Below are 25,529 nucleotides of genomic sequence, written 5' to 3' on the forward strand. Positions count from 1 at the left end.
AAAGAGGACGAAACACCATAAGAATTAAAGAACGCGCGAAAATACTCGAGGGAATTTAGATACATGAGAACGAATAGATCACGAGCTGACTAGAGGATACTTGAACGATGCACCGGGAGAATATGGAGAACGAGAGTTGAATGTTGAGAACGAATAAATCTTCTGAAATGATGGCCTTCGGAGAATCAAACTGAAAAGACTCATGAATTGCTCCGGATGGGTGAAAAGAATTCTCACAATCGAAAAACAATTATGAGAGGGTGGCATAAGCTAGAACTATGAATCTTCAAGAGAACGGTCCAAGATTTTAGGAGAAATCTCTACCTTGATCTTGAAATGTTGAGAATGACGATGAGAAACACCACCATGAATTGTTGAGGCACTCCGGAATGAAAATTAGAAAGGTTGAACCAACAATGAAAAGAATTTGGAAGATCTTGGAGAAAGGCATTTGACTGATGATAATTCATTCTTACGTCAAACTTTGAAAAGAATTTTAGAAGCTCTGGAAAAATTAGAAGAGTCAGGTAAGATCCTGGGAAAAGACCTGTGGGTTAGGGCCCACTCAAAAGAAACAACGTTGGAATGATTTAAAAGAAAGATTGCGCCGGTAGAATTAAATGGCTCAAAAGAGGTAGCAACCTCGAGATAGCTTGAACGGATTGGGAATGGAAATGTGAATCTTCTGAGATATCTTGTACACTCCGGAACCAATGAAAATAGTGAGAGGTGAATGATTGAGAGGTGCACCGGTATGAGATAACATTTGAAACGAGGAGAAGGATATGATCAACAATGAAAGCTTGAGTTAAATCCACCGGAAAATAATACAAGAACGAAGAATGATGAACTTGAAGCTTCGTGAGCATCTTCATGAGAAATCACCGGTTAAGAACATGGAGCTAAAGAATGAAGAGACTTCACAGATGGATACTTGATTAAGAAATCTGAGTGTTTGAAGAAAAAAGGGTGGGAGGGCGGGAAAAACAAAGGCAACTTGGGGCATATGGAATAAACACCGTTGAGAAAACTTATAATTGATCTTGCGGATGGGGAGAATGATGGTATCATCTCAAAGAGAAACGCACCGACTGGAAATAGAATTAAGATGGCAATCTCGATGATCAAGAAGGATTATCATCCACATAGAAATATGAGAACACCGCTTAGGATAAGGTATGGAATCAACACTTGGCATTGAAACAACTCGAATACCACAAAACAAAACAAAAACAAAGGATTTGGTTTGCAGAATAAGCCGGAACAAACATATGATAGAGATTTCGTTCGAAGTTTTCGTGGTGGGGCCCACACGGGCTCGATCGTACACCACCATCATGTACAAGGCAGTGCACATGACATACGAAGCGTCCCCGAGTCGGCATAGCCAAGGACTCTTTAAGACACTACGAGACCACTGTAAAACCAACCGTGGAAAGGCGAACCACTAGACGTCGAACCCCAATCTCATATCATGCATCTGTCGGAAAGATATCCTAGGAGCTACTTGAATTCCCACTTATAAACTCCCGAAACTTTCTGGTTATGCAATCTGGTGTTGGGGATACAAGGGACACAAAATATATCACCCAAACTAGCAATCCCTAGATCCAGCTGTATCCATCCGTCAACACATAACCAAGAAACCTTCGGAAATCGTTTACTTCAACCTTCGAAAAGCATCCGTTATACGAGTTATGGCAATACTCCCGAACTCCCGCCCCAGTACTGGGTGGCGTCGAGGTGATCTCACCAACAACTGCATAAAAGAGATTTTCGATGTCGGCGAAACTCAGGTATTCCAGAACTGCAACGATAAAATTGTGACGACAACACCTCGGAGCTCAACTCCCCGGGACACTGCCACAACCCCTAAATGTCAGGAGGCACCAAGAACAATGTTCTCGTCACAAAACCATCGGAATGATTCTAAGATACCCGCGCGATTCTAAATTTTTTTAGTGAAATTTGAGGACAGAAAAGTCAAAACTTCTACGTCAGGGGGCCTAACCAGAGTGACGAAGGGACCGAGGAGTAAAAAGAATCCTACTCTCCGATATATATAATCCTAAGACTCAAAACATTTTTTCTAGACTCAACAACGCCAGCGATTCGATCAAGCAGGGGGCTCCTAAGTCGGGATGGCTCTGATTACCAACTTGTAACACCCACGATGCGGCTATATCTCCCACGTGTCGAGGCACGACTTAGAGGCATAACCGCATTGTGGTTTTGTCGCAAGAAGGGTCATCTTCACACAATCCCATGTAATGAACAAGAATGGGATAAAGAGTTGGCTTACAATCGCCACTTCACACAATACATAAATAAATCATACATCAATCAGAGTACACACATAGGTCCGACTACGGAACCAAAAGAAAAGAAGACAACCCCAAATGCTAGATCCCCGATCGTCCCAACTGGGCTCCACTACTGATCATCAGGAAACGAAACATAGTAACGACCAAGGTCCTCGTCGAACTCCCACTTGAGTTGGGTAGCATCGCCTGCACTGGTATCATCGGCACCTGCAACTGTTTGGAAGTATCTGTGAGTCACGAGGACTCAGCAATCTCACACCCGCGAGATCAAGACTATTTAAGCTTATGGGTAGGAGAAGGTAGTGAGGTGGAGCTGCAGCAAGCACTAAGCATATATGGTGGCTAACATACGCAAATAAGAGCGAGAAGAGGAGCAACGGAACGGTCGTCAACTAGTAATGATCAAGAAGTGATCCTGAACTCCTACTTACGTCAAACATAACCCAAAACCGTGTTCACTTCCTGGATTCCGTCGAGAAGAGACCATCACGGCTACACACGCGGTTGATGCATTTTAATTAAGTCAAGTGTCAAGTTCTCTACAACCGGATATTCACAAATTCCCATCTGCCACATAACCGCGGGCACGGCTCTCGAAAGTTTATACCCTGCAGGGGTGTCCCAACTTAGCCCATTATAAGCTCTCACGGTCAACGAAGGATATTCCTTCTCCCGGGAAGACCCGATCAGTCTCGGAATCCCGGTTTGCAAGACATTTCGACAATGGTAAAACAAGACCAGCAAAACCGCCCGAATGTGCCGACAAATCCCGATAGGAGCTGCACATATCTCGTTCTCAAGGCACACCGGATTGTCCAAACTTCCGATAGGCGAGCCCAGAGTTGCCCCTGGTGGCCACCGGCGACTGACAGGTTGGACCAACACTCAGAGGAGCACTGGCCCGGGGGTTTAAAATAAAGATGACCCTTGAGTCTGCAGAACCCAAGGGAAAAGGGGATAGGTGGTAGCAAATGGTAAAACCAAGTTTGGGCCTTGCTGGAGGAGTTTTATTCAAAGCGAACTGTCAAGGGGGTCCCATAAATCACCCAACTGCGTAAGGAACGCAAAATCAAGGAATATAACACCGGTATGATGGAAATTAGGGCGGCAAGAGTGGAACAAAACACCAGGCATAAGGCCGAGCCTTCCACCCTTTACCAAGTATATAGATGCATTAATTAAATAAGAGATATTGTGATATCCCAACATATCCATGTTCCAACATGGAACCAGCTTCAACTTCACCTGCAACTAGCAACGCTATAAAAGGGGCTGAGCAAAAGCTGTAACATAGCCAAACAACGGTTTGCTAGGAAGGATGGTTAGAGGCTTGACATGGCAATATGGGAGGCATGATATAGCAAGTAGTAGGTAGGGCGGCATAGTAATAGAACGGAAAACTAGCAAGCAAAGATAGAAGTGATTTCGAGGGTATGGTCATCTTGCCTGAAATCCCGCAAGGAAGAAGAACGAGTCCATGAAGATGACAAGCGGACGTAGTCGAACGAATCCTCACAACTCCGGTACGAAACCGAAGCTAACGAGGGAAGCAACCCGAAAAGAAACAAACAACATAGTAAACAATCATCACATAAACATGGCATGATGCACAATCAAGTATGATGCATGTCCGATTTAATGAGGCATGGCATGGCAAAGTGCAACAAACAATAGTACAAATTAAATGGAGCTCGATATGCAACGAGTTGCATATTGACGAAACACCAGATCAATTATTTAGTTCTCTCTCGTTTATGTACCCAACAATATTAAATGTTGTTAAACATGGCAAGGGGTGAAGCATAAGTAAACTAACTATTTAAGCAAGTTAAATGAGGCCGGAAACAATCAACAACAATTCCGGAAAATCCTCATGTCCATATTTTAGATTTGGTACTGTTCTGCCTAAAACCATATTTTATTATTGTTAAACAGCAAAATAAAGTGCACCATGTTAATCTATGCATTTTCCTATCCCATTTACATATAAAGTTTATTTAAAATGGAGCTACGGTTATTTAGTTATGAAATAAAACATTTTAGCATGGCATTTGAGCAAAATTAAACAAACAACATTTTAAACATGGATGCAAGCAGCATATTATGAAACTAGACAAAATTCTAAGCACTTTTCATATTTAATGTTTTTACATATGATGCACTGTTAAAGAGTTATTACATGCATGATGTTTGAGGGTTTTTCTATAAAACTGCAGTCTCTGGAAAATAGAATAAAACGCAACAGGAAAAAAAACACGCATGGCCGAATCTGGAGGGGCTGGGGGAGCTCACCCATGGGCTCGGCCCAGTAGGTGCAGCGGCGGGCCGGGGTGTGCAGTGTTGGAGCTGGGCCTGGAGACGCGCTGGGCCTGGAGCTGGACTTGGCGAAAACACGGTCAACGCGAGGCGAGCCGAGCGAGCTGCTGCTCGTTACTGAAGAACAGAGGCGACAACAGCAGGTTTATGGCGACGGACGGCGGGAACGGCTGCCGGCGACGTGGGACTTGGGCGCGACGCTGGAGAGGAGGCAGGCTGCGGACGCGGCAGGAGGCAAGGGCTCGTGCTCGTCCTCGTCTTCGTGAAGCGGAACGACGACGACGGACTTGGCGCGAGCTCCTGGCGACAGGGAGGGCGCGGTTGGAGGAGTCCGGCCGGACCTGGAGGAAGCCGTCGGCGAGCTTGGCTCATGCGGACCTGGCGGTTCAGGGACTTGGCGAGGCGGAGGGAGGCAGACACGGCATGGAGGAGCTCCTCTCCCGTTGGGCTCGTGCGCGCGGGACGACGAAGCAGAGGAGGCGGCGCCATGGAGCTTGGCGAGCTCCTGCTCGTTCCTGTGAAGGAGAGAGAGATGGCCACCGTGAGAGAGAGGGGGGGAAAACACAGGAGGGGGAGGAGAGGTCGCGGGGTCGCCTGGAGGAGCTCGAGCATGAGGGCGGCGCTCGGGGTGGCTGGGTTCGCCGGCGGCGACGGCGCCATGGAGAGAGGAGCAAACGGGAGAAGCTCGCTCTCGGTCGGGGCAGCAGGGATCTCTTGGTGGCTCCGACCGAAGGAGCTCGGGCTCAGGCGCTGGTTGGTGGGTGGAGGAAAACGAGGAGAAGGGGGATCCCGAGGTGGATCGAGACCGGGTGGCGGCGGTGCAAGGGGACGAGGCAGGGGACCTGCATCTGTTGCTGCGGTGGCGCTCGTGAAGTAGAGGAGGCAGCACGGCTGGCAGAACGAGGTGGGTGGATGGATCGGAGGGGAAAACGAGGAAGGTGGAGAAGGTGGCGGCGGCATGGGGATTGATGGATGGGACACCTCCCTAAAATTTAGGGTTTGGTCTGATTTGGTTAGGGGCTGCCCACTATATATAGTAGGTGGCTAATATGAGAGGGGATTAGCCCCTAGATTTTTATCGGACGGCTTCGGGTGGTCTAAACAAAGAACGGATGATGTTTAGGATAACTCGGGATTGTTCCGGACCCACTGGTCATGACCGTGCGGTTCGGGGAAGTTTTTGGACAAGGCAGCAAAGAGTGTGGGTTGTGCGGAGAGGTTATGCGGCCAGACAAGAGGGAAGCAAAACCCGGTCGATCCGAGAAAGGACACCGAGATGAAGGAGAAGTGGCACTATGAACGGATGCAAGTTTTTTTTTTAAACATGCAATGCAATGCTCATGATGACATGATGAATGCAACAAACAAAAATAAAACACACGGCGAACACGAAATATATGGAAGTCTTCTGGAGCGTCGGTCTTGGGGCGTTACAGCAGTGGCCCGCGCCGGTTCTCGCGGCGCCACCCGCGCCTCCCGCGCCCGCCCCAGCACCGTAGTGGCCGCACTGGCCCGCGCCGGCCCCAGCCGCGCCGCCCGTGCCGGTCCAGCTCCCACCGCCGGCGCCCAGCTCCGGACTGGGCCAGTCCACACCGGGAGGACTTCCGATCCAGCAGGTCCGGTTTCTGCCGTCACCATCCCCCATCCCGGCCTGGCTAACCGGGACGTCGCCACCGCCAGTTTGCACAGAGGCCGGGGACCCACCGGTACCCACGCTGCAGTCTGGGGCCTCGTCCGGCTTCGCGGGGACCTACGACGGCCTCCCCACCGTTGACCGGGCGCCGTCATCATCACTGCTCCGCACTGCCGAGCCGGTCGGCCATGGCGCGCCGACCCAGACGCCGCCACGGTTCGCCAAGATCGATTTCGCCACTTATGACGGCATGGAGGACCCGCTTAACTGGCTCAACCAGTGTGAGCAGTTTTTCCGTGGCCAGCGCACGCTCGCGTCGGAGCGCGCTTGGCTGGCATCCTACCACCTCCGCGGTGCAGCCCAGACCTGGTACTACGCCCTCGAGCAGGACGAGGGCAGCATGCCCCCTTGGGAGCGCTTCCGCGAGCTCTGCCTCCTTCGCTTTGGGCCTCCGGTTTGCGGGAGCCGCCTGGCGGAGCTCGGGCGCCTTCCCTTCACCTCCACGGTGCAGGACTTCGCCGACCGTTTCCAGGCCCTGGCATGCCATGCGTCGGGTGTGACGGCGCAGCAGCGGGCCGACCTCTTTGTCGGTGGACTTCCGGATCACATCCGCGTGGACGTAGAGCTTCGGGGACCCCAGGATCTCCAGTCGGCCATGTACTACGCCCGCGCGTTCGAGCGCCGCACGGTGGCCATCCAGCAGGAATCACCGTCCCAGACCGCTGGGTCACTACCCGGGCCGGATTCCGCGCAGGGTCGGCCTGCGCAGGCTTCTGCGGCACCCCTCGTCGCGACCGCGGCGCGCCCATTCCGCTGGCTCACCTCAGCCGAGCTACTCGAGCGTCGCCGCCAAGGGTTGTGCTTCAACTGCGACGAGCCCTACACGCCCGGCCATGCCTGCCCGCGACTCTTCTACCTGGAGGTTGCAGACTACATTCCGGAGGACGCCGTTGCCGCCGACCTGGCCGCCCCAGCTGTCGAGAAGGTGTTTGGCGCTGGTTGATCGCCTCGAGGAGTTCCGCAAGCGCTTCCCCACCTTACAGCTCGAGGACGAGCTGTTTGTGCAGGCGGGGAGAAGTGTTATGGCCGGCTTAGCTAGGCCCACCGGGCAATCTTAGCCCACAAATTATCTTAGGTTAATTCTTATGCAAGTTATCTTAGGTTAATTCTTATGCAAGTTATCTAGGTTATAAATATAGGCTGTAAGACTCTTTTTGGAATTAAGCAATAAGAATATTATTATCCCTATTGCCCGACTCCCAGAGGAGCCGGAACCCTAGCCGCCTCTAACCCTAGCTGCTGCCGCCATCCTCCTCCTACGCGATGGCGCCCAGCCGCCGGCGCGCCCGCTCATCGCTGCGCCCCGCTCCATCCTTCCCCTACAACCTACGGAGCAGGTCCGGTAGGATCCCTGGTTCTACCAAATGGCTTGGTAGTCGTTGGGATGGTGTGGTGGTGCTCGGCACCTTTGTATCTTGCCTTCAGTGTGTGTGTCATGTGCGGTGGTGGCGTGAGTTTGTATCGTGTTGCTTATGGATCGGTGCTTTATATATAAAACGGGGCGAAAGCCTTTTTCGGTAATATAAGACGTTTTGGTAGCTGAAATTGAACTGCCAAAACATCCTATATTTAGAAACAGAGGGACTATAATTTTATTTAGAAACCGGGGGAGTATAATTTTATTAAGACTGATGCAGCGCAGCGAGATCATAGAAAACATCATGATACTAGGAGGTGCATACATCATATAATTCAACTTGTGATGGTCAAGAAAGAAAGAAAGAAAAAAAGAATTTTTCATCACAATGCCAGGTCTCATTAGTAATGTAAAGCGCAGAACATAGGTAGAGAGTACAAGATATATACTGACGCAAGTGTCGCTGTTGGGTCAATCAGTGAAGATCAGAGCTTTCATTTTCAGCTCGTCGATTTTAGCCTGATGCAGGTTCTAACCAATTCAGCACAGAACATCGACAGAAAAAGTAGAGACAGATATGTCACTGCTGGGTCCGACCAGTAGAGACATGCAGCGGAATTCCAGCTTCAAAGAACATGTTAGCAGATGCATGACGGAAGGACCAAGGGAGCAAACATGTTTAATGTGTTTATTTTATTTTTCTGGGCGTTTATATTCTTACACTCAAGCTGTATATGTATATAGAGGGAGTTCTGTACTGCACACAGAAACGTGTGCACGTACCCAGATCAGAAATTATTCGCGTTACAACCATATAAAATCACAGCAAGTGTCAACAAGTCAAAGATTTCCAGAAGATCAGGGTGCAGTAACAAGATCATCTTCCTTGGACTTGGCCTTGCCACTCGCTTCCACTATCTGTACAGGCTTCTTCTCTTCAGTGGTCATTCCCTCTTCGAGCTCCTTCAGCTGCCTTAGGATGTCTTCCTTTTCAGCATGTAGGTCTTGTAACTTCGCGTCGATCTTCTCCAGCTTCTTCTTAAGCTTTGCCGGATCGTTGGTCTTCTCCTTGCCGCCCTTGTCTTTCTTCTTCTCTTTGTCTTTCTTCATACCTTCTTCCTCCCCATCCTTCTTTTTCTTCTTAGTTTCTTCCTTGCCGGTCTTATCTTTCTTCTTCTCCTTCGCTTCTTTGTCCTTCTTACCTTCTTCCTTCTCATCATCGCCATCCTTCTTCTTGCCTCCCCCCTTCTTGTCGGTCTTATCTTTCTTCTTGTCCTTCTTCTCTGTATCTTTCTTGTTACCTTGTTCGTCCTTGTCACCGATTTCCTTATGTTCATCTTGCTTCTTCGCACTGTCTCTCTTTCTTTTATCCTTTGCTTTGTCCGTGCCATCCTTCTTCTCTTCAGAAGCATCAGTTCCTTTCTTCGCCGACTCATTATCTTGTAGCTTGATTTCTCTTGTCTGATCCACTTCTACATGCTTCTTCTTGTTCTCATGTTCCTCCTTGTCTTTGTCTTTCTCTTGTTTTTCATCGCTTTCATCCTTCTTCTTTGCCTTGTCCTTATCCTTCTTTTTGTTCTTGGGGCTACTGTCATCTGCATCAGGTCCAGTCTCCTTGGCGCTATTTTTATCCTTCTCTTTGCTCTCGCTCTTCTTATCTTTCCCTTTCTTGGCCTTGTCCTTTTCTGAGCCTTCGCCATCTTCTTTCTTTTTCTCATCCTTCTCCTTTTTATCCTTCTTACTTGTCTTCTGATCGTCTTCATGTTCATCTACATGCTTCTCTGACTTGTTTTTCCCTTCCTTTTCTTTGTCTTTTTTAGTTTCCTTGACTTTGCCTGCAGACTTTGAACCATCACTGGACACCTCTTCCTTCTCCACAACCTTGGCGTCAATTTCTATCTCGATCTCCTTCTTCTCGTCCTCCTCATTCACCGAGGACTTGTCCTTACTCTTAATCTTGAGATGTAATTCATCCTTTGACTTCTTCTCTACCTCCATATCTAATTCGAGATGGGCTAGCAATAACCTCCAAGAACCAGAATGACCTGCATTTACAACGTTCTGTCACTATCAATTCAATTCGCTACATGATGGAGAATCATACAGCCTGTTCAGCCGACAACTGCGCCAAGGCTATCGGCGATTTCAGTTAAGGGATGAGCAAATGGAACCAAAGCCACAGGGTTGACGAACCATAGGCTACATACACACACATTCCAATCAGCATAAAATGCAACGCTAGAATATACTAGGAAATATATACTGTACTTATATGAAGGGAAAGGCAAAAACGGAGCAACTAGCTGACGAACTGTACTGCCATATACACTAGAGAGTAGAAACTAGACAGAGTGAAAATATATAAATTAAGTACAGCTAACTTGTGCACCAAGATCGCAAGGCTGATACATGCACACATTAGGGGAACCACATAGAACTGACACGATGACATGATAGTAATACCCGAGAGCTAATGATGATAAATTTCCTCTAAGATCCGCATAAGCTTGGTTGGAGGTAGCAAGAACAAGATAGAGAAACTGACCTATGCCAAGGTCCACGGATCCGATCCAATCAGGTTGTGCCCGGCGCCGGTCGAGCTGCGACCTCCTCGGACGGCGAGGTAATCAAATCTGGCGCTTCGCTTCGGAGGTCGCGCAGCAGAGTGGGCTACCGACGGTATGCGTGGTCGCGCGCTCTCGTGGGTACAGCTTGCTGAGTGGTGGAGTAGAGTGGGTCAGCTCAGATTCGAGGGGAGCAGGAGCGGGTGAAGGTTAGAGAAGAGAAGCACAGAAGGGGAAGAAGAAGAAATAAGAAGGGAGTGGAGATCAGCCGCGTACCGGGCGCTGGTACAAGGGAAAGTGACGCGCGGGTGCGGCGTGGTGGCCGCGTGGCCGACGTCGGCACGTCGCGGTGGCACGCACACCCAATTCTGGGGGTGTTTGTCAGCAGTTCTCACTTTCCCCCTCTCGGACATGATGAGTATGACATGTTGAGTATTACTTCGTCCGTCCCATAATATAAGATCGTTTTTTACATTACATAAGAGCACTAATGCAATGTAAAAAACGCTCTTATATTATGGAACGGAAGGAGTACTATGTAATCGTAATTGCTTGGTAGACATGCATACGGAGATAGACTTTGTTTGGTAGTCTGCATATGATAAGACATGCTGGACTTAGAGCAACTCCAACAGGGCGCCCCATTTCGTCCGTGAGCGTTCGTTTGGATCGGCGCGGACACAAAAGTTGGCCCAAGCGCCGACCCAAACGGACGCGCGTCCGCTTTTTGTCCGCGAGCGACCCATTCCCGGCCCATTTTTGAGCCGGATTTGCGTCGGCGCGGACACGAGGCGGACGCGCGCTCGCCTTTTCCTCCCCCTGGCTCGCTGGTCGGTGGCACATTGTCCATCCTCTCCCATTCCAACAAACCCTCGCCAGCCCCCTTCGTCGTCGCCACCGCCGCCCACACCGCCCATTTCTCCGGTGGCTCTGCCAGCTGCCGGCGCCACAACATCCCTTCTACAATGCCGCCACCTCCCACGTCGCCCGCCACCGCCGTCTTGCCGCCGGGAAACCGAAAGCTTCCCACCCCCGCTCCCCCGACACAGTCGCGTCCGCGACCAAGAAGCTGCCTCGCCACCCTGTCCAGATCCTCACTAGCACACTCGTCGGACGCCGCCAGGGCAGCTAGCTGGTCCGAGGGCGGCGCGGCTTCCTTCACCGGCCGTCTCCTTCGTCGACGCCCGCAACCTGTTCGACAGTTTACCAAGGTACAAAATGGACTCCGCCGACGAGTTCTTTTTTCATTATTTCCTTTGCGACTCCGACGATTCCTCGTCCGATGAGGAGGAGTTCTTGGTTGCCGTGTTGGTCCATCACCACCTCAATAGCCAGCTCCCGTCGTTCCATGGCTCCATTCCGGGGCACCTTCCGGCGTTGAATCATAACTGAGAGAGCAGGCATTTTCTTCTTTGGAAGGACTACTTTGACACAACAAACTCGTTGTTCAAATATCAGAAATCCCGCCCCCATTTCCGTATGAGTAGACATCTTTTCAACCGTATTAGAGAGGGAGTGGTCAGCTAATATGACTATTTCGAGTGCAAAGAGGATGCCCTTGGAAAAATTGGTTTATCCTCTTATAAAAAATGCACTGCCGCCATCCGAATGCTTGCATACGGAGTGCCCGGTGATCTCATTGACGAGTACGTCCGTATGAGCGAGTCTACATGCCTAGACTCCCTGTATAAGTTTTGCAAGGCTGTTATTGTTGTGTTTGGTCCTGATTACTTGAGAGAGCCGCCTCCTGAAGATACAACCCGTTTGTTGGCGATGAATGCCAGCAGGTGCTTCCCAGGGATACTTGGCAGCATAGACTGCATGCACAGTGAGTGGAAGAATTGCCCTTCTGCTTGGCAAGGGCAGTATAAGGCCATGTTAGGGCTTGTACTGTCATACTTGAGGCCGTTGCGTCTCAAGATCTCTAGATCTGGCACTCTTTCTTTGGCATGGCCGGATCACACAATGATATCAACGTGCTTCGGCGCTCGTTGGTGTTTGCTAGGCTTGCCGAAGGCAACAGCCCACCGGTGAACTTTACTATCAACGGCCACAACTACGACAAAGGATACTACCTGGGTGACGGTATCTATCCTCAGTGGACCACTATTGTGAAAACAATCCCCAACCCTGTCGGAGAGAAGAGGAAAATATTTACCCAATAGCAAGAGAGTCACTACTAGGGAAAAGCCTAGCAGTAGCGCGAGTTTTTTGCCTATCAGTAGCGCGGGTAACCGCGCTACTGCTACGGTGCTACAGCTAAAGGTTAGCAGTAGCGTGTGTTAACACGCGCTACTGCTATATCAACTTAGTAGTAGCGCGTAGCGCAACAGGCGCTACTGGTAATTACTAGTAGCGCGTCTCACTGCCCGCGCTACTACTATTATTCCGTATTCTATTTCTTTTTTATTTTATGTCATATTCCTACACCTTTATACAAGTTTTCATACAATAGCAATTTAGAGATTGTTTTTACATTATAATGAGTTATATCACTAGGTGAAAGAACCGTGGATTAGTTTCAAGTGGATGGACTTGATCACTTAGGATCCATCCACTTGAACTAATTTGCGGTTCTTTCACCCAATGATATAATAACTCATCATCATCATCATATTAATATAAAAACTCTTGCATCATATCATCACCAACAACACTAGCTAATAATCATCATAGTCATTACCACTATTTAATCATCATAGTCATAATGTAGCTATCTAATCACCACCAACACTAGCTAATAATAATCATCAGTCATTACCACCAACACTAGCTATTTAATCATCATAGTCATAGTGTAGCACATCATCATCTTCAAACTCATTCTAGCTAGCTAATCACTCCTGCTGCTCTCTCTCGGGTAAAATAGCATAGAACATGTGTAGCAGTCCTGATTCATCATATTGGAGCATGCAGATGAACCTGTCTCCTAATTGTGGGTTGCGCTTCTGATTGCTGCCCCCTAGTACTTCTCTACGATCCTTCACAATTCTGCTCCAGTCTTTCACTATTAAGACTTGCTCGGTTTTAGAAATCCCGAATGCACTCATGTGCGATGTAGGATGTCTTGACCTTAAGCTAACCATTGCCATGCGACCTTTAGACTCAATCCAATGAGGCACAACTATCATCGGGAGTCTCTGTTGAAGAACATCATAGTAACATACTTAGAAATGAAGTTTAGCTTAAAAAATAATGTATGCAAAAGATGCACTGAGGACAAATAGTAAAAATCTTACCATCTTTTCTAAATAGATGTGACCGTAGTTTAATATGAACACTATTGGTCGCACGTTTTGAGTACTAAGATTTTCAAGTTCAGGAAAATAATTTCTCTTGACAGCATCAAGATCCCCAAGCCATGAAACATAATGACTTATCTCCTCGCAGTTTAGTTCAGCCGCGGGACAGTGGTAGGTCATGTCTACCAAGCGCCAGACATGTTTGCTTGAATGAAAATAAGTTGTCAGTAGAAATTAGTTGTCAATCGGAGACATAAATCTCGTTGAGAAACTCACATAATGGTAGAACTGGGGGCGTCTGCACATCGACCCAGATGTCGATATTACCTTCCATATCATCTTCCGGACGAATATCAAACGTGATAAGCATATCAGGCTCAAATGCATAAGCCTTGCATAGTGCTCTCCAATTTTTGCATTCAAAATAGGTGTAGGTGTCTGCATTGTATAATTTTGCGTCGAAAGTACAACCATGCTCGGTCCTCAAGTGAACTCTCTTTACCTCCATAGTTTTCATAGGACTGAAACCAATCTTATCCAAGACAAAAATTCTTGCATGGCAGGGGATACGCTAGTAGAATAGTAAAAAAATTAAAATTATAAGTTGAAGCAAGAGAAGCAGAAGTCATGCTTAATTACGAAAAAAGACTTGTCGTTGTGACTTACTGTATCCACTCCGAAGGTCTCATCCAGCTTGATGCTGAAGCGCCTATCATCAACTAAGAAATGTCTGTGCATAGGTTGCGCTCGTCTTCGCAGTATTCGCACATACCGAAATCCTTTTCGTCGTCAGACATTTCCTATGTTCATAGTTGAAACATTAATTGAAAATCGATCGAAGGCAACTACCAGAAAACTCAAAAGTCAACTCAAAATGTCGTTTAATTCTCTTTCTAGCAAATCCGGGGTACTCAATATTTCCTACATATTCTAGCACAAGTCATGCTTAAATTCACGGAAAAATCCGGCATGATCTTTGCTAAAATAGGATATAACGAGCGCCTGAAATTTGCCGGGACGCAAACGAATCAACATTCCGGCAAAACATAGGCCACTTGGAGGCACATTGCAAACAAGAACACCAAGACATACTCTATATTCAGAATGCATCATCATCGACATCAATGACATGGCAACTATATAGCACTAGCATTTTCATCATCGACATTTACAACACATTATCATTTGGCTATTCTCACCTAGAGGTCTTAAGGGGTCGACGATGGGGACGACTGCAGGGATGAGGCAGGGGCAAACTTGATTTCTGCAAAAACAAAATATATTAACCACTTACTATAAATAAACTAATTCTATTAAGCACTTACTATAAATAAACTAATTCTATTAAGCACTTACTATAAATAAACTAATTCTATTAAGCACTTACTATAAATAAACTAGTTCTATTTAGCACTTGCTATAAATAAACTAGTTCTATTAAGCACTTGCTATAAATAACCTAGTTATATTGAGCACTTACTATAAATAAACTAGTTATATTAAGCACTTACTATAAATAAACTAGTTATATTAAGCACCTACATTCTACCTATCTATACCGTAGTTCTAGCCCTAACATCTATCCATCCATCCATCTATCTATATATCCATCAATATAACCATCCATCCATTTCAAATTCTACCAACTAAAAATTTCCATTACTAAAATTTCTAATCAAAAGACCTAAAATTTCCTATTCTATTCAAAACACCTAAAATAGTCTAAAAAATTATTCTATTAAAAACCTACATTCTACAATGTCTACATTCTAAAATCTACATTTAAATTACCTACATTCTACAAGAACAGAGACAAGGCTGGGAGGAAGGAGGGGTAGGAAGGAGGGAGGAAGGAGGGAGGAGGCAGGAAGGAGGAGGGAGGGAGGAGGGGAAGGAAGGAGGGAGGAGGCGGGAAGGAGGGGGGAGGGAGGAGGAGGGAGGAGCTACCTCGGTGGCGGTGACGGCGGGAGGGCGACGACGGCGGGATGGAGGGAGATGGAGGAGGGAGCTAGGGAGGGAGGGGGCGATGTGTTGGGTATCGTAGCATAATTTTAAAATTTTCCTACGCTCACCAAGATGCATCTACGGAGTATACTAGCAACGAGGGGAAAGGATTGCATCTACATACCCTTGTAGATCGCGAGCGGAAGCGTTCCAATGAACGTGGATGACAGAGTCGTACTCGCCGTGATCCAAATCACCGATGACCGAGTGCCGAACGGACGGCACCTCCGCGTTCAACACACGTATGGTGCAGCGACATCTCCTCCTTCTTGATCCAGCAAGGGGGAAGGAGAGGTTGATGGAGATCCAGCAGCACGACGGCGTGGTGGTGGATGTAGCGGGTCTCGGCAGGGCTTCGCCGAGCTTCTGCGAGAGGGAGAGGTGTAGCAGGGGAGGAGGGAGGCGCCCAAGGCTCTCATGTTGCTGCCCTCCCTCCCCCCTTTTATATAGGCCCCCTGGGAGGGGGGGCGCCGGCCAAACCCCATCTAGGGTGGGGGGCGGCGGCCAAGGGGGTGCCTTGCCCCCCAAGGCAAGTGGGAAGCCCCCCCACCCTAGGGTTTCCAACCCTAGGTGCATGGGGGGAGGCCCATGGGGGGGGCGCCCTGCCCACTAGGAGCTGGTTCCCTTCCCACTTCAGCCCACGGGGCCCTCCGGGATAGGTGGCCCCACCCGGTGGACCCCCGGGACCCTTTCGGTGGTCCCGGTACAATACCGGTAACCCCCAAAACTTTCCCAATGGCCGAAACTTGACTTCCTATATATAATTCTTCACCTCCGGACCATTCCGGAACCTCTCGTGACGTCCGGGATCTCATCCGGGACTCCGAACAACTTTCGGGTTTCCGCATACACATATCTCTACAACCCTAGCGTCACCGAACCTTAAGTGTGTAGACCCTACGGGTTCGGGAGACATGTAGACATGACCGAGACGCCTCTCCGGTCAATAACCAACAGAGGGATCTGGATACCCATGTTGGTTCCCACATGTTCCACGATGATCTCATCGGATGAACCACGATGTCGAGGATTCAATCAATCCCGTATACAATTCCCTTTGTTAATCGGTATGTTACTTGCCCGAGATTCGATCGTCGGTATCCCAATACCTTGTTCAATCTCGTTACCGGCAAGTCTCTTTACTCGTACCGCAATGCATGATCCCATGACTAACGCCTTAGCCACATTGAGCTCATTATGATGATGCATTACCGAGTGGGCCCAGAGATACCTCTCAGTCACACGGAGTGACAAATCCCAGTCTCGATCCGTGCCAACCCAACAGACACTTTCGGAGATACCCGTAGTGCACCTTTATAGTCACCCAGTTACGTTGTGACGTTTGGTGCACCCAATGCACTCCTACGGTATCCGGGAGTTGCACGATCTCATGGTCTAAGGAAAAGATACTTGACATTGGAAAAGCTCTAGCAAACGAAACTACACGATCTTTTAAGCTATGCTTAGGATTGGGTCTTGTCCATCACATCATTCTCCTAATGATGTGATCCCGTTATCAATGACATCCAATGCCCATAGTCAGGAAACCATGACTATCTGTTGATCAACGAGCTAGTCAACTAGAGGCTTACTAGGGACACGTTGTGGTCTATGTATTCACACATGTATTACGATTTCCGGATAACACAATTATAGCATGAACAATAGACAATTACCATGAACAAAGAAATATAATAATAACCATTTATTATTGCCTCTAGGGCATATTTCCAACAGTCTCCCACTTGCACTAGAGTCAATAATCTAGTTACATTGTGATGAATCATACACCCATTGCGTCCTGGTGTTGATCATGTTTTGTCCTAGGGAGAGGTTTAGTCAACGGATCTGCTGCATTCAGGTCCGTATGTACTTTACAAATATCTATGTCTCCATTTTGAACACTTTCACGAATGGAGTTGAAGCGACGCTTGATATGCCTGGTCTTCCTGTGAAATCTGGGCTCCTTCGCAAGGGCAATAGCTCCAGTGTTGTCACAGAAGAGAGTCATCGGGCCCGACGCATTGGGAATCACCCCTAGGTCGGTAATGAACTCCTTCATCCAGACTGCTTCCTGTGCTGCCTCCGAGGCTGCCATGTACTCCGCTTCACATGTAGATCCCGCCACGACGCTTTGCTTGCAACTGCACCAGCTTACTGCTCCTCCATTCAAAATATACACGTATCCGGTTTGTGACTTCGAGTCATCCAGATCTGTGTCGAAGCTAGCGTCGACGTAACCCTTTATGATGAGCTCTTCGTCACCTCCATAAACGAGAAACATATCCTTAGTCCTTTTCAGGTACTTTAGGATATTCTTGACCGCTGTCCAGTGTTCCATGCCGGGATTACTTTGGTACCTTCCTACCAAACTTACGGCAAGGTTAATATCAGGTCTGGTACACAGCATGGCATACATAATAGACCCTATGGCCGAGGCATAGGGGATGACACTCATCTTTTCTATATCTTCTGCCGTGGTCGGGCATTGAGCCGTGCTCAATTGCACACCTTGCAATACAGGCAAGAACCCCTTCTTGGACTGATCCATATTGAACTTCTTCAATATCTTGTCAAGGTATGTACTCTGTGAAAGACCGATGAGGCGTCTTGATCTATCTCTATAGATCTTGATGCCTAATATATAAGCAGCTTCTCCAAGGTCCTTCATTGAAAAACACTTATTCAAATAGGCCTTTATACTTTCCAAGAATTCTATATCATTTCCCATCAAAAGTATGTCATCCACATATAATATGAGAAATGCTACAGAGCTCCCACTCACTTTCTTGTAAACACAGGCTTCTCCATAAGTCTATGTAAACCCAAACGCTTTGATCATCTCATCAAAGCGAATGTTCCAACTCCGAGATGCTTGCACCAGCCCATAGATTGAGCGCTGGAGCTTGCATACTTTGTTAGCATTCTTAGGATCGACAAAACCTTCCGGCTGCATCATATACAACTCTTCCTTAAGGAAGCCGTTAAGGAATGCCGTTTTGACGTCCATCTGCCATATCTCATAATCATAGTATGCGGCAATTGCTAACATGATTCGGACGGACTTCAGCTTCGCTACGGGTGAGAAAGTCTCATCGTAGTCAACCCCTTGAACTTGTCGATAACCCTTAGCAACAAGTCGAGCTTTGTAGATGGTCACATTACCATCCGCGTCCGTCTTCTTCTTAAAGATCCATTTGTTTTCTATGGCTCGCCGCTCATCGGGCAAGTCAGTCAAAGTCCATACTTTGTTTTCATACATGGATTCTATCTCGGATTTCATGGCTTCCAGCCATTTGTCGGAATCCGGGCCCGCCATCGCTTCTTCATAGTTCGAAGGTTCACCGTTGTCTAACAACATGATTTCCAGGACAGGGTTGCCGTACCACTCTGGTGCGGAACGTGTCCTTGTGGATCTACGAAGTTCAGTAGTAACTTGATCCGAAGCTTCATGATCATCATCATTAACTTCCTCCCCAGTCGGTGTAGGCACCACAGGAACATCTTCCCGCGCTGCGCTACTTTCCGGTACGGAAGGGGTGACTATCACCTCATCAAGTTCCACTTTCCTCCCACTCAATTCTTTCGAGAGAAACTCCTTCTTCAGAAAGGACCCGTTCTTGGCAACGAAGATCTTGCCTTCGGATCTGAGGTAGAAGGTATACCCAATAGTTTCCTTAGGGTATCCTATGAAGACGCATTTCTCCGACTTGGGTTCGAGCTTTTCAGGTTGAAGTTTCTTGACATAAGCATCGCATCCCCAAACTTTTAGAAACGACAGCTTAGGTTTCTTCCCAAACCATAATTCATACGGTGTCGTCTCAACGGATTTCGACGGAGCCCTATTTAAAGTGAATGCGGCAGTCTCTAAAGCATAGCCCCAAAATGAGAGCGGTAAATCGGTAAGAGACATCATAGATCGCACCATATCCAATAGAGTGCGATTACGACGTTCGGACACACCGTTTCTCTGAGGTGTTCCAGGCGGCGTGAGTTGTGAAACTATTCCACATTTCCTTAAGTGTGTACCAAACTCGTGACTTAAATATTCTCCACCACGATCTGATCGTAAGAATTTTATTCTCCTGTCACGTTGATTCTCAACCTCACTCTGAAATTCCTTGAACTTTTCAAAGGTTTCAGACTTGTGCTTCATTAGGTAGACATACCCATATCTACTTAAATCATCAGTAAGAGTGAGAACATAACGATATCCTCCGCGAGCCTCAACACTCATTGGACCGCACACATCGGTATGTATGATTTCCAATAAGTTGGTTGCTCGCTCCATTGTTCCGGAGAACGAAGCCTTGGTCATCTTACCCATGAGGCATGGTTCGCACGTGTCAAATGATTCGTAATCAAGAGACTCCAAAAGTCCATCTGCATGGAGCTTCTTCATGCGCTTGACACCAATGTGACCAAGGCGGCAGTGCCACAAGTATGTGGGACTATCGTTATCAACTTTACATCTTTTGGTATTCACACTATGAACATGTGTAACATCACGTTCGAGATTCATCAAAAATAAACCATTGACCAGCGGGGCATGACCATAAAACATATCTCTCAAATAAATAGAACAACCATTATTCTCGGATTTAAATGAGTAGCCATATCGAATTAAACGAGATCCAGATACAATGTTCATGCTCAAAGCTGGCACTAAATAACAATTATTCAGGTTCAAAACTAATCCTGTGGGTAGATGCAGAGGTAGCGTGCCGACGGCGATCACATCGACCTTGGAACCATTCCCGACACGCATCGTCACCTCGTCCTTCGCCAGTCTCCGTTTATTCCGTAGTTCCTGTTTTGAGTTACAAATATGAGCAACCGCACCGGTATCAAATACCCAGGAGCTACTACGAGTACTGGTAAGGTACACATCAATTACATGTATATCACATATACCTTTGGTGTTGCCAGCCTTCTTGTCCGCTAAGTATTTGGGGCAGTTCCGCTTCCAGTGACCACTTCCCTTGCAATAAAAGCACTCAGTTTCAGGCTTGGGTCCATTCTTTGACTTCTTCCCAGTAACTGGTTTACCGGGCGCGGCAAATCCCTTGCCGTCCTTCTTGAAGTTCTTCTTACCCTTGCCCTTCTTGAACTTAGTGGTTTTATTCACCATCAACACTTGATGTTCTTTTCTGATCTCCACCTCTGCTGATTTCAGCATTGAATATATCTCAGGAATGGTCTTTTCCATCCCCTGCATATTCAAGTTCATCACAAAGCTCTTGTAGCTTGGTGGAAGTGACTGAAGGATTCTGTCAATGACCGCGTCATCCGGGAGATTAACTCCCAGCTGAGTCAAGCGGTTGTGCAACCCAGACATTCTGAGTATGTGCTCACTTACAGAACTATTTTCCTCCATTTTACAGCTGAAGAACTTGTCGGAGACTTCATATCTCTCGACCCGGGCATGAGCTTGGAAAACCAATTTCAGCTCCTCGAACATCTCATATGCTCCATGTTTCTCAAAACGCTTTTGGAGACCCGGTTCTAAGCTGTAAAGCATGCCGCACTGAACGAGGGAGTAATCATCAGCACGCTGCTGCCAAGCGTTCATAACGTCTTGGTTCTGTGGGATTGGTGCATCACCTAGCGGTGCTTCTAAGACATAATCTTTCTTGGCTACTATGAGGATGATCCTCAGGTTCCGGACCCAGTCCGTATAGTTGCTGCCATCATCTTTCAGCTTGGTTTTCTCTAGGAATGCGTTGAAATTGAGGACAACGTTGGCCATTTGATCTACAAGACATAGTGTAAAGATCTTAGACTAAGTTCATGATAATTAAGTTCATCTAATCAAATTATTTAATGAACTCCCACTCAGATAGACATCCCTCTAGTCATCTAAGTGAAACATGATCCGAGTTAACTAGGCCGTGTCCGATCATCACGTGAGACAGACTAGTCAAGATCGGTGAACATCTCCATGTTGATCGTATCTTCTATACGACTCATGCTCGACCTTTCGGTCCTCCGTGTTCCGAGGCCATGTCTGTACATGCTAGGCTCGTCAAGTCAACCTAAGTGTATTGCGTGTGTTCCGAGGCCATGTCTGTACATGCTAGGCTCGTCAACACCCGTTGTATTCGAACGTTAGAATCTATCACACCCGATCATCACGTGGTGCTTCGAAACAACGAACCTTCGCAATGGTGCACAGTTAGGGGGAACACTTTTCTTGAAATTATCATAAGGGATCATCTTACTTACTACCGTCGTTCTAAGCAAATAAGATGCAAAAACATGATAAACATCACATGCAATCAAATAGTGACATGATATGGCCAATGTCATTATGCTCCTTTGATTTCCATCTTCGGGGCACCATGATCATCTTCGTCACCGGCATGACACCATGATCTCCATCATTGTGTCTTCATGAAGTCGTCACGCCAACGATTACTTCTACTTCTATGGCTAACGCGTTTAGCAACAAAGTAAAGTAATTTACATGGCGTTATTCAATGACACGCAGGTCATACAAAATAATAAAGACAACTCCTATGGCTCCTGCCAGTTGTCATACTCATCGACATGCAAGTCGTGATTCCTATTACAAGAATATGATCAATCTCATACATCACATATATCATTCATCATATCTTCTGGCCATATCACATCACATAGCACTTGCTGCAAAAACAAGTTAGACGTCCTCTAATTGTTGTTGCAAGTTTTTACGTGGTTTGTAGGTTTCTAGCAAGAACGTTTCTTACCTACGTATGACCACAACGTGATTTGCCAATTTCTATTTACCCTTCATAAGGACCCTTTTCATCGAATCCGTTCCGACTAAAGTAGGAGAGACAGACACCCGCTAGCCACCTTATGCATCTAGTGCATGTCAATCGGTGGAACCTGTCTCACGTAAGCGTACGTGTAAGGTCGGTCCGGGCCGCTTCATCCTACAATACCGCCGAAACAAGAAAAGACTAGTAGCGGCAAGAAGAATTGGTAACATCAACGCCCACAACTACTTTGTGTTCTACTCGTGCATAGTAACTACGCATAGGCCTGGCTCATGATGCCACTGTTGGGCATCGTAGCATAATTTTAAAATTTTCCTACGCTCACCAAGATGCATCTATGGAGTATACTAGCAACGAGGGGAAATGATTCCATCTACTTACCCTTGTAGATCGCGAGCGGAAGCGTTCCAATGAACGTGGATGATGGAGTCTTACTCGCCGTGATCCAAATCACCGATGACCGAGTGCCGAACGGACGGCACCTCTGCGTTCAACACACGTACGGTGCAGCGACGTCTCCTCCTTCTTGATCCAGCAAGGGGGAAGGAGAGGTTGATGGAGATCCAGTAGCACGACGGCGTGGTGGTGGATGTAGCGGGTCTCGGCAGGGCTTCGCCGAGCTTCTGCGAGAGGGAGAGGTGTAGCAGGGGAGGAGGGAGGCGCCCAAGGCTGTCATGTTGCTGCCCTCCCTCCCCCTTTTTATATAGACCCCCTGGGTGGGGGGGCGCCGGCCAAACCCCATCTAGGGTGGGGGGCGGCCGCCAAGGGGGTGCCTTGCCCCCCAAGGCAAGTGGGAAGCCCCCCACCCTAGGGTTTCCAACCCTAGGCGCATGGGGGGGCGCCCAGCCCACTAGGGGCTGGTTCCCTTCCCACTTCAGCCCACGGGGCCCTCCGGGATAGGTGGCCCCACCCGGTGGACCCCCCGGACCCTTCCGGTGGTCCCGGTACAATACCGGTAACCCCCGAAACTTTCCCGGTGGCCGAAACTTGACTTCCTATATATAATTCTTCACCCCTGGACCATTTCGGAACCTCTCATGATGTCCGGGATCTCATCCGAGACTCCGAACAACTTTCGGGTTTCCGCATACACATATCTCTACAACCCTAGCGTCACCGAACCTTAAGTGTGTAGACCCTACGGGTTCGGGAGACATGTAGACATGACCGAGACGCCTCTCCAGTTAATAACCAACAGCGGGATCTGGATACCCATGTTGGTTCCCACATGTTCCACGATGATCTCATCAGATGAACCACGATGTCGAGGATTCAATCAATCCCGTATACAATTCCCTTTGTTAATCGGTATGTTACTTGCCCGAGATTCGATCGTCGGTATCCCAATACCTTGTTCAATCTCGTTACCGGCAAGTCTCTTTACTCGTACCGCAATGCATGATCCCGTGACTAACGCCTTAGCCACATTGAGCTCATTATGATGATGCATTACCGAGTGGGCCCAGAGATACCTCTCCGTCACACGGAGTGACAAATCCCAGTCTCGATCCGTGCCAACCCAACAGACACTTTCGGAGATACCCGTAGTGCACCTTTATAGTCACCCAGTTACGTTGTGACGTTTGGTGCACCCAATGCACTCCTACGGTATCCGGGAGTTGCACGATCTCATGGTCTAAGGAAAAGATACTTGACATTGGAAAAGCTCTAGCAAACGAAACTACACGATCTTTTAAGCTATGCTTAGGATTGGGTCTTGTCCATCACATCATTCTCCTAATGATGTGATCCCGTTATCAATGACATCCAATGCCCATAGTCAGGAAACCATGACTATCTGTTGATCAACGAGCTAGTCAACTAGAGGCTTACTAGGGACACGTTGTGGTCTATGTATTCACACATGTATTACGATTTCCGGATAACACAATTATAGCATGAACAATAGACAATTACCATGAACAAAGAAATATAATAATAACCATTTATTATTGCCTCTAGGGCATATTTCCAACACGATGGTGGCGGGATGGAGGAGGGAGGGGATGTAGGAGGGAGGGGGCGACGGCGGCAGCAGCTTGCGGCACTGCGGCGGTGGCGGACGACGGGGTGAGGGAGGGGATGGAGGAGGGAGTGGAGGGGAGAGTGAGGGGCGGCCGGCCGGGCAGAGAAGATTGGATAGCTTTAGCTGTAGCGCTCTTTAGAAAAACGCGCTACTACTAAACTCTGTAGCAGTAACGCCTTCTACGATAACGCGCTACTGCTAAGGCTAAGCATGTAAAAATAAACATCAAAAATACATTGGTCGTGAATGATCTTTTTGTGTAGAATCTAAGTAGTCAACATGAATCGTCACCTGTTTAGGTACAAGTGAAGATTCATATTGCGGCCACAAATCCTACACATAGAGTTCAATGAGGACCACGTGCTTGTGATAGTTTGAGAAGTAACATATTTAAGGTGGTAAACACCCTGTTCGCTTAGCAGTATGGGACTAAACTTAGTTGCAAGAGGGGATGATACTTAGCAGCAGCATGCGTTGGCGAAATGCGCTACTCCTAAGTACGTTAGCAGTAGCGTGTGTATGGAAAGAACGCTACTACTATACCTAGTCTGGAGGCAACGCCCTGGCAATTTTAGTAGTAGCGCTCTTTTCACCTAGCGCGCTATTGCTACTGGGGTATTAGTAGCGCGGTTTTATAAAGAGCGCTACTGCTAAGTAGCAGTAGTGTCTATTTTTAAACCTCACTGCTGGTAAGTTTCTGTGTATAAGGTTTTCCCCAATAGTGAGAGCTAGGAAGGACGTCGAGCGTGCCTTTGGTGTTTTGCAATCTCGATGGGGCATCGTTCGATATCCTGATAATACGTGGAGCACGCAGAAACTGTGGGAGGTGATGACTGACGATGACATGTACCTAGGGTAGGGCAATAGACCTGATCTAAGCACCCTACCCAAGGACACTGCCCTACAGTCAAGAACATTCAAAGTACAGTAGATTCTACCGACTGAAATTACCACAAGACACAACCCACTCGACTGTGGGTTCACCCGGATAGCCCAATTCCATTCGACCAGGATATATTCATTCGACCATACCAGAAACCACTTAGAGAATAGAAGATCTAAGGTCACTCTAAATGACAACGGTCGGGCGTTCACTCCGTAGTCTTAATGATCATTTATATGACTTTAATGTTGGCATTACCAGTAACGTTCCCTCTTTATGTACATTGAACCCCTTGTAACATGGGCTGGCTGGGGTCCTGGCGCACTCTATATAAGCCACCCCCTCCACTGGCACAA

At 47.7% G+C, this 25,529-nt stretch overlaps 1 protein-coding gene across 1 annotated transcript; it reads right to left on the bottom strand.

The window, feature by feature from the left end:
- Positions 1-8,366: 8,366 nt before the first annotated feature.
- LOC123052814 (myb-like protein X) lies at positions 8,367-10,534 on the bottom strand. The gene is made up of 2 exons (XM_044476158.1): positions 10,236-10,534; positions 8,367-9,735 (listed from the first exon to the last, which is right to left on the bottom strand). Exon 2 carries the CDS (start codon positions 9,686-9,688, stop codon positions 8,549-8,551), a length of 1,140 nt encoding a protein of 379 aa, XP_044332093.1. The 5' UTR covers positions 9,689-9,735; positions 10,236-10,534; the 3' UTR covers positions 8,367-8,548.
- Between the last annotated feature and the right edge of the window lie 14,995 nt (positions 10,535-25,529).

This window comes from Triticum aestivum, chromosome 2D (genome assembly GCF_018294505.1).
Source record: "Triticum aestivum cultivar Chinese Spring chromosome 2D, IWGSC CS RefSeq v2.1, whole genome shotgun sequence".
In the NCBI taxonomy this organism is placed as follows: Eukaryota; Viridiplantae; Streptophyta; class Magnoliopsida; order Poales; family Poaceae; genus Triticum; species Triticum aestivum.